This window comes from Balaenoptera acutorostrata, chromosome 4 (genome assembly GCF_949987535.1).
Source record: "Balaenoptera acutorostrata chromosome 4, mBalAcu1.1, whole genome shotgun sequence".
Classification (NCBI taxonomy): Eukaryota; Metazoa; Chordata; class Mammalia; order Artiodactyla; family Balaenopteridae; genus Balaenoptera; species Balaenoptera acutorostrata.
In genome coordinates, this window is record NC_080067.1 from 37,974,227 (window position 1) to 37,986,092 (window position 11,866).

General features: G+C 43.8%; 1 protein-coding gene across 2 annotated transcripts; it reads left to right on the forward strand.

Moving 5' to 3' along the window:
* The first annotated feature begins 893 nt into the window (after positions 1 to 893).
* On the forward strand, positions 894 to 7,636 carry P2RY1 (purinergic receptor P2Y1). 2 transcript variants are annotated; one of them, XR_003623918.2, is made up of 2 exons: positions 894 to 3,510; positions 5,514 to 7,636. XR_003623918.2 is itself a non-coding variant. In XM_028167990.2 (2 exons), exon 1 carries the CDS (start codon positions 1,971 to 1,973, stop codon positions 3,090 to 3,092), a length of 1,122 nt encoding a protein of 373 aa, XP_028023791.1. In that variant the 5' UTR covers positions 894 to 1,970; the 3' UTR covers positions 3,093 to 3,130; positions 5,514 to 7,636. The 2 variants fall into 2 exon arrangements, 1 of the variants encoding a protein (XP_028023791.1); XM_028167990.2 differs by having other exon boundaries at positions 894 to 3,130.
* The last annotated feature ends 4,230 nt before the right edge of the window (positions 7,637 to 11,866 follow it).

The window sequence follows — 11,866 nt, forward strand, 5'->3', positions numbered from 1 at the left end:
GCTCCAGGTTTTCCTTTAAGCATTTTTTAAGAGAACATTATCATGTAACATCTGGGACCAGAAAGAAATCTTTATGGTATATATTTTACAGATATTTTCTTTTGGGATTTTTTTTCTTCAAAGAGAAAAGCCTTTGTGAATATTTCACATAAAGCATATGTTAATTAATAAATTGTCAAGATTGCTAGATTCCATCCCTGTGTGGGCCCATTTAAATATGTCCCTCAATAGCTGATAATTCATTTTCCAATCAAACTTACTCAACTACAATTTTGAAGTGCATTGCTCTAAAATTTGATACATTCAAGCCATGAAAACGAGTGTTTGAATAAATGTAGTATTCAAGGAAGCCTCAACCAGTATTGTTAGGGTACTTACCAGAGATATTTGTGACTAATCACTTTAACCTAAAGAAATAGGATTGGTAATAAAACCCCCAAACCACACCTTAATCACTTTGGAGTTGAAATTGTCTTTACATCTATCTGTATAAATTTATATTTAATATTCACGTTATTTCCTGAACAATATGTTTTTATTTTTTTATTGCAGCCTTTGATATTTAATTAAATGTACTGGACAGGAGGATTTGGGGACCCTGCGTTGTCTGTAAGTGGTAGGTAACAAATTGTGCTGAAGCAACGTCAAGTATCAACTACTAATACTTTTACAAAGCCCTTTTAGAAATTTTCACGTTGATGTTACCAGTTGACGTCGGTTTATTAGCATTTGGTTAATTAAGAGAAACCATATTGAAATAAAAGGGGAAAGGCAGACTAGAAGGACAGAAAGAAACTCTCCCCATTTCCCTCTCCACCCTCCCTCCTCTGAAAGCTTTCTGGGAGCAGCAGGTTCCTGCAAGTGCCAGGAATCCGGTCTCGGTGAAGCGCGCAGCGCTGCCACGCCAGGGCTTTCCCGGTTGGGGACTACAGGCTGCTTGGAACGTGCAAACACCTGGCGTGGTTCTTGAGGGCCCCAGAGACTTGAGTCTCATTCCGGTCCGCTCCAGGGTTGTAGGCAGAAGGCTCGGAGCGGTCAGGGGGGTTTCCTGTGTGTCAGCAACATCACTCTGCCGAGATAGCTGGCGGAAGAGCCAAGGAGCGCTCTCGGGCCAATCGCTCTCCAGCAGCCAGCCCTACCCCTGCCCCTGACCGAGCGCGCCCTGACCGCCGACTCTGGTGAAGACCGGCTTTCCCAGAAGACGCCTCCGGCCCCGGGCGAACTTCGCGGAGGCACGCCCCTCGCCTGCCGGCGGAGCGCGGACTCGCCCGGGCGCCCAAACTCCGCCCATCCTCGCGGGGAGCCCGGCTCGCCCTCCCGCCGCCTGCACTCGAGCAGGTCTCTAGAAGAGCCTGCGAGCTCACACAGACGGCGAGCCGGACGCGATCCAGAAGCGCACGAGCCTGCGACCACGCGCGCTCCGATGGCCCCCACAGGCTGAGCGCCGGGGGGCGCGGAGGCAGCGGCGCGGGCCCTAGAGCCGAGCTGCTGGCTTGCAAGGTAGGGAGCAGGAAGATGCCCCAACGAAGTTGATCTTTGGGGGAAGGCGGTTGGGGCGCGCCCTCCCCACCTCGGAGCGCAGAGCAGCGAGTTTGGCTCGACCTCACTGAGCCCCCGGCGCGCTCTCCGGCGCTAATCCGCGGTCCCTCGGGAAAGCGCAGTCGGAAAGTTGTCGGCGGCGGTGTCCCTCGCGCCCTGTTGTGTAACCTCGGCGCTGCCAGCCTCACCGGGAAGTTGCTGGTCCTCAGGCCAGCCCGGTTCGGTCGCGGCCCGGGGCAGATTTCATGGCCCGCGGCGACCGCGGGGCCGGAGCCGGCGCGGGCGAGCCCCTGCTTGCCCCCTCCCGCAGAGATCCCCGGCGCCCCCTCCCGTCTGCTCGCCCGCCTTTCCGATGCTTGCTGCGCCCCTCGCCGCCGCCCTCTTGCTGCCGCTCGCCCCTTGGAGCCGCCGCCTAAGTCGGGGAGGAGAGAATGACCGAGGTGCTGTGGCCGGCGGTCCCCAATGGGACGGACGCTGCCTTCCTGGCCGGCCCGGGCTTGCCCTGGGGGAACAGCACAGTGGCCTCCACCGCCGCCGTCGCCTCTCCGTTCAAATGCGCGCTGACCAAGACAGGCTTCCAATTCTACTACCTGCCAGCTGTCTACATCTTGGTGTTCATTGTCGGCTTCCTGGGCAACAGCGTGGCCATCTGGATGTTCGTCTTCCACATGAAGCCGTGGAGCGGCATCTCCGTGTACATGTTCAACTTGGCCTTGGCGGACTTCTTGTACGTGCTGACTCTGCCGGCGCTCATCTTCTACTACTTCAATAAGACCGACTGGATCTTCGGGGATGCCATGTGCAAGCTGCAGAGGTTCATCTTCCACGTGAACCTGTATGGCAGCATCTTGTTCCTGACCTGCATCAGCGCACACCGGTACAGCGGCGTGGTGTACCCGCTCAAGTCCCTGGGCAGGCTGAAGAAGAAGAACGCAGTCTGTATCAGCGTGCTCGTGTGGCTCATCGTGGTGGTGGGGATCTCGCCCATCCTCTTCTATTCCGGCACCGGGATCCGGAAAAACAAAACCATCACCTGCTATGACACCACCTCAGACGAGTACCTGCGAAGTTATTTCATCTACAGCATGTGCACGACCGTGGCCATGTTCTGTGTTCCTTTGGTGCTGATTTTGGGCTGTTACGGATTAATTGTGAGAGCTTTGATTTACAAAGACCTGGACAATTCGCCTCTGAGGAGGAAATCCATTTACCTGGTGATTATTGTACTGACTGTTTTTGCCGTGTCTTACATCCCTTTCCACGTGATGAAAACAATGAATTTGAGGGCCCGGCTGGATTTTCAGACCCCAGAAATGTGTGCTTTCAATGACAGGGTTTATGCCACTTATCAGGTGACAAGAGGTCTAGCAAGTCTCAACAGTTGTGTGGACCCCATTCTCTATTTCTTGGCTGGAGATACTTTCAGAAGGAGACTCTCCCGAGCCACCAGGAAAGCTTCCAGAAGAAGTGAGGCAAATTTGCAGTCCAAGAGTGAAGACATGACTCTCAATATTTTATCCGAGTTCAAGCAGAATGGAGATACAAGCTTGTGAAGATGCAAGAATTCCCAAACACCCACCTTTGTAACATGGTAGGATGCTTAATAGAGCCAAGTGCTTTTTTCCCCTTTAAGTTTCTAGTAAGATTACAGAAGATTCAAACCAAGAAAGCAGTAAGTTTAAAAAAAAAAAAAAAAAAAAAGAGAAGTGGAAATGCCTACACCCACACTTAGCTTGTTTGGGTTTGCTTTCAAGGACTTCCTTCTTTCTCACCAGAAGTATGTAACATAAAATAATACTATCCTACTTAAATATTTACTTTCTCTTCTGCCTTTAGAATTTGCAAGCTCTTCTGTTTAAAGTTTACATGAGTACTGGAGCTATTTGGATATTAATAACTTCTCCAAGAAAACTGACCACCTGAAACTTGAGTTTGTGATTCATCTAGTCTTATTGTTTTTAATAATCTGAGGTAGGAACAAATTGAAACTTCACATTCTCAAATTACTGTAGTACAGCAAAATACTAAACTCGGTTCATTCAGTAGCAGATGAACAGATTGCAGCTGGGTGTCTCTTGGTCCTGTAAGCATAGGTGATGGCTGGCTGAATTACTTTGGAGAATTAAATAGAAAAGTCAAGTCAATGAATTTACAAGTCTAAAAAGTGATCATCTCCCAGTTATTTCTAGAAAACTGATCACTCTGTGTTGGGTGCTAAATGTTTGGGGGTGGAATCCTGTATATATTCTTACAGGTAAAATGCCTTCAAAATAATCAAAGTGCATGTACTTTCCTTGTAAACACCATGAACTCTGTTAGACTTCCTGTGACAAAGAGCATTTACTTGCACCACTGCTGTGCAGTGCCCTAGGAGTGTTTGTGTTCCAGTACAAATGCTCACTTCCATCTGTAAAAACAGTTTTAAAAATCACAGATAAATTACAGACCAAAGTTGAGTAACTGTTAGCAAGTTGAGGGATGTTGGGCAGGCGGGAGAGTTGCTGATAGTCATCCGTAATGCATAGCCTGCAAACATATTCTTGAATGTATGAGGCAACTGGGAGTGGGGAGAAGACATTTTTAGAATAAGGACTTTAGTTTAAATTAATTATGGTGTAAAGGCCCTTTTTTTGTTTTGTTTTGTTTTTGCTCCTTCCAAATGCTGGAAAACATTAAATGCAATATACAAAGAAGAAGGCAGAATTTGTATGGGTTGTGTTGGTAGAATGAAATGCTATAATGCTTCACTGGATCTTACATCCTCATATTTGAAGGAAAAAACTCCAAACATATGGGAAAGGGAAATATGAAGAATTAAATTTAAGTACTTGAAGTACCATAGGCACTAAAAAAGTAAGGTATAGAAACTACTAATCAGACTAGTAATAGTTTAAGAGAAGACCACCAGACAGTGTTTTCTTTTATATTTTCCCTCTGCCAGGCAGTAATGACAAATCTGTAAAATACTTCAATAACTTTAATAACGATTTTCAGTGAATATGGAAATGCTGCATTTCTAGCCTTTGAAATGGTCAAATTCGATATAATGCCGAATAATGAGGTGAGGTGACAATTTACAACACCAAATAAATAAATCCAGTGTCAAAGGAATTTTTAATTGTGAAGGTACCCCCAACAAAGCCAATATCAGAGTCTGCAACTGATGGTGGGGTAACTTGTTTGAAAGCACTTTATATGTAGAGCAGTTTGGGGCTGTGTCTCAAGGTAAGAACCTTAGCGCCCTGTGGGACCTGGTGACAGGGAAGTCAGAGCTGGGCTTCAGTTCTTGCAGGGCCTCAGTGGACTACAGATCTGTGAGCCCTAAAGTTTCTTCCTAGATTTGCTCCAGCCACTAAGATCAATGAAGAAAAGCTGTGTTTAGCCATCCTGAAGAGTGCTGCTTTTTCACATGTTCAGTCTTAAAGCACAGAATTATAGAAACCAAATCAAAAAGAAACCTTCTAGATGTCCTACCTACACCTCCTCATTCTGAGAAAAGAGAAGGGTTAGCTAGGCTCTCATTTGGTTAGGGCCCTGCAGTGTTGTCTGTTGTGGAATCCTAAAAGAAAAAGACTAAGATATGTCATGAGCGTGTTACCCCAGTCAATTAATATCACTAAATTAATATTAATATCACTAAATTGGCCAAAATGGAAATGTCAAAGCCCGTATCATCCTTAAACTCAAAGGCTAATGGTACACATTTCTATAATATTCCCTCACCGTTTACTTTAGTGTTCTTCCTTTTAGGTCTGATGCCCAGCCTGGTTTACAGTATGTGTTAAGTACCTTGTTTCAGCTTCCAGAGAACTTTCTTCTCTGGATAGTAACAGTGACTAGAAACGCCCTTTTACTTCCTGGCATGCTTTTTCCAGAGTGTTTCTTCTTTAGCTTCATTCATCACGTGGTAGACAATGATGACATGCAGATGCCTGCCTGATAGTGACAAGAATGATCTCTCCAACCCCTTCCAGGCACAAACTGGTCTCTGGGATGAGTCTGCTAATGATGAAAACATACAGAGGGTCAAGATAAAGCGGTGATCTATTGGGCTGAAGATCTGATTCATGATATATGATAAGAGTAGGTATTTTAAGAGTAAAGGCAGAAATCTACTGGCATTCTGATAAAAGAGTCAAAACTACAGAACTTATCAGTTAACTAAATTTCACACTACAAAACTGTTTGAATGCCAAGCTCAAGGCGTTTCATGGCTCATCAGTTGGCATCTTTGACTCTTTGAACATCCATGTGTGTTTGCACTGAAATGCTAAAAACACAGACCAAGAAGAGATACAGCATGAGAGTAGGATTTGGAGTTAAAATGGTGACACTGCCACTTGGCCAGCCGTGGAACTCTTGACCCTGTCAAGACCACTCTCCGTGGATTAAAAGGGTTGGATGACATCCATCTGTTGGGGCCTTAGGGGATGTGGTAAAGCCAGAGGTGCATGAAGTCTGCTACTGTATTTTCCAGGACTGTTCAATCCCAGTCCTTGACTGAAAATTCATACAAAGTTCACCGACTGTGATACGGATATGACCTGTAGGTTTTCTCAGTCTCCTCAGGGCAGTGCACTATACTGCCTTTGGATACAAGAGATGTCAGTGCTTACAGCATGTAGCAGCTTGTAGCAGCTGGAATTGGACTAGTGACAATAAAGATGTGTAACTAGTTAGAGATGTAGTGAAGCTTTAACTTTGCTGGTCAAATTGTAACTATCATAATAGTATTTATTGATGAAGCTCACAGCCCTTCCATTGTACAGACTGAAGAACTTTCTTGAAAGTTCCACCATACTGAGGTAAATTATATTTATTACAATGTATAATATTAATATGTCACACTGGTGTATTTTACATAATATATGATGCATAAAAAATGAGAGTTACTGTATATTATGATGCTTTCCAAATATCAGTATCTTGAAATGTTTAAGTCTTCAGATTTCTTTTATCTAAAATATGAAAATCTGTTTTGTGATACAAGTGATTCATTTTCTCTACAAATGCTTTTGCACGTTTATCTTTTTATTTAGGGTTCTTTCTACAGAGACACAGTTTGGTGTCAGTCGATAGTAAATACAAAATATCTTAGCCAGACTGGGTCTGTATTGTCTACATTTTATATACTATTGTAGAAAACTTTATATTGTCTTTTTAATACATTTGGAATTGTGTCCCCAAATACAGTCAGAGCTTCCCATTTCCAAATGCAAAAGACTTGTCCTAAATTCAGAGGAGATCTCTTATGTTTTAGAAGTCTGGTGAGATGGGCATTACAGATACAACATTAGAGTTTGAGGAAATACTTTAGGGAGATGGGGAGAGAAAGAGGCAGCTGGTGTAATCAGTTACTGTGCTCAGTTCCGCTTCAATTTTTATTTTGTGTTTCTTCTCAAGGTGAAATAGTATAATCTTAATTTCTTTGAGATGGAGTTTCTAAGTAACACACTACCAGCAAGTTCAACACTGCTAGTAATTTTATTGTTTTCTTTGTTCATTTGATAACTTTAATTCCAAGTTTTACAGTAATAACTGTATATTATTTGGCTGCTGAATCCTGTTACAGTTTTTTAGTTCTGTTGTACATTGTATTATACACATCATTGCAAATTAATATGAAGGGGAATATATGTTACATATCAAAAATTGTGAATTTGAATTCTAGTATGTGTTAGTGCTTTTGCCAAAATGTTTATTTTTATAATATCTGTAATTTTAATATAGATAATTGAACTAGATTTCTTTGTGATTAATAGTGCCATTGAATGAGCAGTATGGAAACAGTGTTACTTGACATTTTGAGCTTTCTCAGGTTTATCTAAATCAATGGTAGCTTAACAGATTCCAGACTAATTGTGCATAATTGTGTTTTAAAAGGAATGTACATTTTCTATAAGTTTGCATGCAGGAGTGTACAGCTTGGAATGTGTGTGTGTGTGTGTGTGTGTGTGTGTGTGTCCATGGCATGGCAGCCAACTTCATATCTGCTGTTGGTAATAACAGCAGAGCTTTGATATAATCATGGTCATTAGAATTGTACCTACCATAGACAGTTAAAACTGAAAAAGTCTCAATAAAACTATGAAATGTGGTCTGATGGCTTCTATGTTATTATAGTACTAATACTTACAAGTTTCCCCAAATTTTGACATGTACCATTATACCGGCTGGCAAATATTGGCAATACTATTTACTAGTATCCTACTAATACTAGGATATATTGAATCAGCGCAGGCATCTCTTAACATGTAGCCTGGATTGTAGGAAGTGAAGTGTCAAAGAAAGAATCCTGGTGCAAGGTAACTGATAAGATCATCATTATTTGATATTTAAATATTAATAGGAACTTGATTTAATTCTTTGAGGAAAATATGGAACACAATCTTAATACATATTTCTCATACTAGTGTTCTGTGTTTAAAATGTTAGCTGTAATCTAATGTAATGTAATGCCTCCTCTAATTTTGTAATCCATGGAGGTAGTCATTCTAATAATCCTTTGTGGTTTCTGTTTATCTACTAGCCTACATTGCCTACTTCTCTCAAGTTTATATATTGATACACACACACACACACACACACACACATGCACACATATATGTGTTACTATGCAGTGAAAAGCTGTACATGGAATGGACACATGCTTAAAGCATTACTTTTTTTCCTTAGTGGGGAAGGTAAGTGCACTATGGTCCTGCACTGGATTTTTTGGTTGTCTGCTGAGACAGGTGCCCTATCACAGAATCCTGTGGGTAGAAAAATGCAAATCTCTTGCAGCCCCTAAGATACTGTCACTCAGTTTTAACTCCTTAATTGACTGTACTATCCAGACTTAACCACTCAGGAGTCCTCACGTATTAACATCAGCTTTGGTAGAGTTTTGTGGCTATGTATATGTGTGTGTGTGTGTGTGTGTATGTTTGTTTAGTGCATACACAGAAATTATACAGATAATTATCTTTCTGACTTAAGAGGAATTTACCATAATGCTTTGGGCACCCTGTGATTTTCAAAATCACTTTGGGATTATAGTCAGAGAAACTTCTCTATCCACAAGTAAATATACTGTGTTTAAATTCTCTTTTTTACTTTAATGAACTGGGAAGTTTATATTTTCTTTTCAGGAGGTTTAGACTTTTGCTGCCAGATATGGTCAGAGTTTTTATTTCCAAATGTAAAAAACATGTCCTAAATTCAAAGTAGATCTGTTATGGTTTAAAAGTCTGATGGATGGGCCATTAAAGACACAACATATGTCACTAGGAATCCATGTAAATATTAATACTGTGCTTACTTGATTTAACCCTGCAAGGTTATATTGCTTTGGGGTAGACCCTAGGGCCTAACATCCCCAGCCAGCATGGTTTCTGGGACCGATGATCCAAACAACAGCTGTGGATGGAGTCAGGCCCCTGGGCTGAGCAGCTGACAGCACTGAAGCCCCTTAGAAATGGACGTGGGTAAGGAGTAGGGGTGATGGGAGGCACGTGGGAGCAGTCAATACTGCACAGAGGGGGAAAAATGCACTGCCTTTCCTGTTTACCAGATGAAGGGAGATCATCTGCGTGAAGGTGGAAACTCCCTGATGATAGATTAAAACAGAAGGAGGCCTTGGAGATGATCCAATCCAGTCACCTCAGTTTGCTCCTGAGAGTAAAATTTTCACGTTCAAAGGTAGAAGTAGCAAAAAAACGGAGGGTTCTCACTCCTATTAACACATTGCTCCCACATCCCAGGGCTCTTCAAACTGTGGATCTTGACCCATTGGTGGGTCAGAAAATGAGTATAGTGGGTTATGATAGGCACTCATGCACATAATGGAACATTATGGATCAGAGTCCGTAATCAGTGAGCAAGTCTTTGTGATTTTAACTTCAGACACACACACACTCATACTCACACAACACATATATTGACATATATTTACGTGTACTTGTGCCCTGGGTCACAGTGGACATTTGATTTCTTATTGAGGACCTGGTCAAAAAAGTTAAAAAATGACACTACTCAGCAAAAGGGAGCGTGGAGTTATGGAATAGGGCATGAGGGACTGTTTTTTAAAAACTATTTTAAAATCAACACAAAGAATCTTAGTTGTTGAGGAGCTTCAAGATGGCAGAAGAGTAAGACGCGGAGATCACCTTCCTCCCCACAAATACATCAGAAATACATCTACATGTGGAACAACTCCTACAGAACACCTACTGAACGCTGGCAGAAGACCTCACACCTCCCAAAAGGCAAGAAACTCCCCACGTACCTGGGTAGGGCAAAAGAAAAAAAAAAAACAAAGACAAAAGAATAGGGATGGGACCTGCACCAGTGGGAGGGAGCCGTGAAGGAGGAAAGGTTTCCACACACTAGGAAGCCCCTTCACGGGCGGAGACTGTGGGTGGTGGAGGGGGGAAGCTTCGGAGCCACGGAGGAGAGCGCAGCCACAGGGGTGCAGAGGGCAAAGTGGAGAGATTCCCGCACAGAGGAGCGGTGCCGAGCAGCACTCACCAGCCCGAGAGGCTTGTCTGCTCGCCTGCCGGGGCGGATGGGGCTGGGAGGTGAGGCTCGGGCTTCAGTCGGATCCCAGGGTTGGCAGCGTGAACACAGCCTGAAGGGGTTAGTGCACCACAGCTAGCCGGGAGGGAGTCCGGGAAAAAGTCTGCAGCTGCCGAAGAGGCAAGAGACGTTTTCTTGCCTCTTTGTTTCCTGGTGTGTGAGGAGAGGGGATAAAGAGCGCCGCTTAAAGGAGCTCCAGAGACGGGCGCGAGCCGCGGCTATCAGCGCAGACCCCAGAGATGGGCATGAAACGCTAAGGCTGCTGCTGCCGCCACCAAGAAGCCTGTGTGCGAGCACAGGTCACTACCCACACCTCCCCTCCTGGGAGCCTGTGCAGCCCACCACTGCCAGGGTCCTGTGATCCAGGGAGAACACACGGCACGCCTCAGGCTGGTGCAATGTCACGCTGGCCTCTGCTGCCTCAGGCTCATCCCATATCCGTACCCCTCCCTCCCCCCGGCCTGAGTGAGTCAGAGCCCCGTAATCTGCTGCTCCTTTAACCCCTTCCTGTCTGAGCGAAGAACAGACGCCCTCAGGCGACCTACATGCAAAGGCGGGGCCAAATCCAAAGCTGAACCCCGGGAGCTGTGCGAACAAAGAAGAGAAAGGGAAGTCTCTCCCAGCAGCCTCAGGTACTGGATGTACCTGCATCTGAGGAATACCTGAATAGACAACGAATCATCCCAAATTGAGGAGGTGGACTTTGGGAACAACGATATATATATTTTTCCCCTTTTTCTCTTTTTGTGAGTGTGTATCTGTATGCTTCTGTGTGGGATTTTGTCTGTATAGCTTTGCTTTTACCATTTGTCCTAGGGTTCTGTCTGTCCGTTTTTTTGTTTGTTTGTTTTTTATTACTTAAAAAAATTATTTTTCTTAATAATTATTTTTTATTTTTTTATTTTAATAACTTTATTTTATTTTATTTTATTTTATCTTCTTCTTTCTTTCTTTTCTCCCTTTTATTCTGAGCCGTGTGGCTGACAGGGTCTTGGTGCTCTGGCTGGGTGTCAGGCCTGTGCCACTGAGGTGGGAGAGCCAAGTTCAGGACACTTGTCCACAAGAGACCTCCCTGCTCCATGTAATATCAAACGGCAAAAATCTCCCAGAGATCTCCATCTCAACGCCAAGACCCAGCTCCACTCAATGACCAGCAAGCTACAGTGCTGGACACCCTATGCCAAACAATTAGCAAGACAGGAACACAACCCCATCCATTAGCAGAGAGGCTGCCTAAAATCATAATAAGGCCACAGACACCCCAAAACACACCACCAGACACGGACCTGCCCACCAGAAAGACAAGATCCAGCCTCATCCACCAGAACACAGGTACTAGTCCCCTTCACCAGGAAGCCTACACAACCCACTGAACCAACCTTAGCCACTGGGTACAGACACCAAAAACAATGGGAACTACGAACCTGCAGCCCATGAAAAGGAGACCCCAAACACAGTAATTTAAGCAAAATGAGAAGACAGAGAAACACACAGCAGATGAAGGAGCAAGGCAAAAATCTACCAGACCTAACAAATGAAGAAGAAATAGGCAGTCTACCTGAAAAAGAATTCAGAATAATGATAGTAAAGATGATCCAAAATCTTGGAAATAGAATGGAGAAAATACAAGAAACGTTTAACAAGGACCTAGAAGAACTAAAGAGCAAACAAACAGTGATGAACAACATAATAAATGAAATTAAAAATTCTCTAGAAGGGATCAATAGCAGAATAACTGAGGCAGAAGAACGGATAAGAGACCTGGAAGATA

What these genes read in the sequence shown, in the direction of transcription:
- P2RY1 (XM_028167990.2), top strand. Translation starts at nt 1,971, where the DNA reads ATGACCGAGGTGCTGTGGCCGGCGGTCCCCAATGGGACGGACGCTGCC.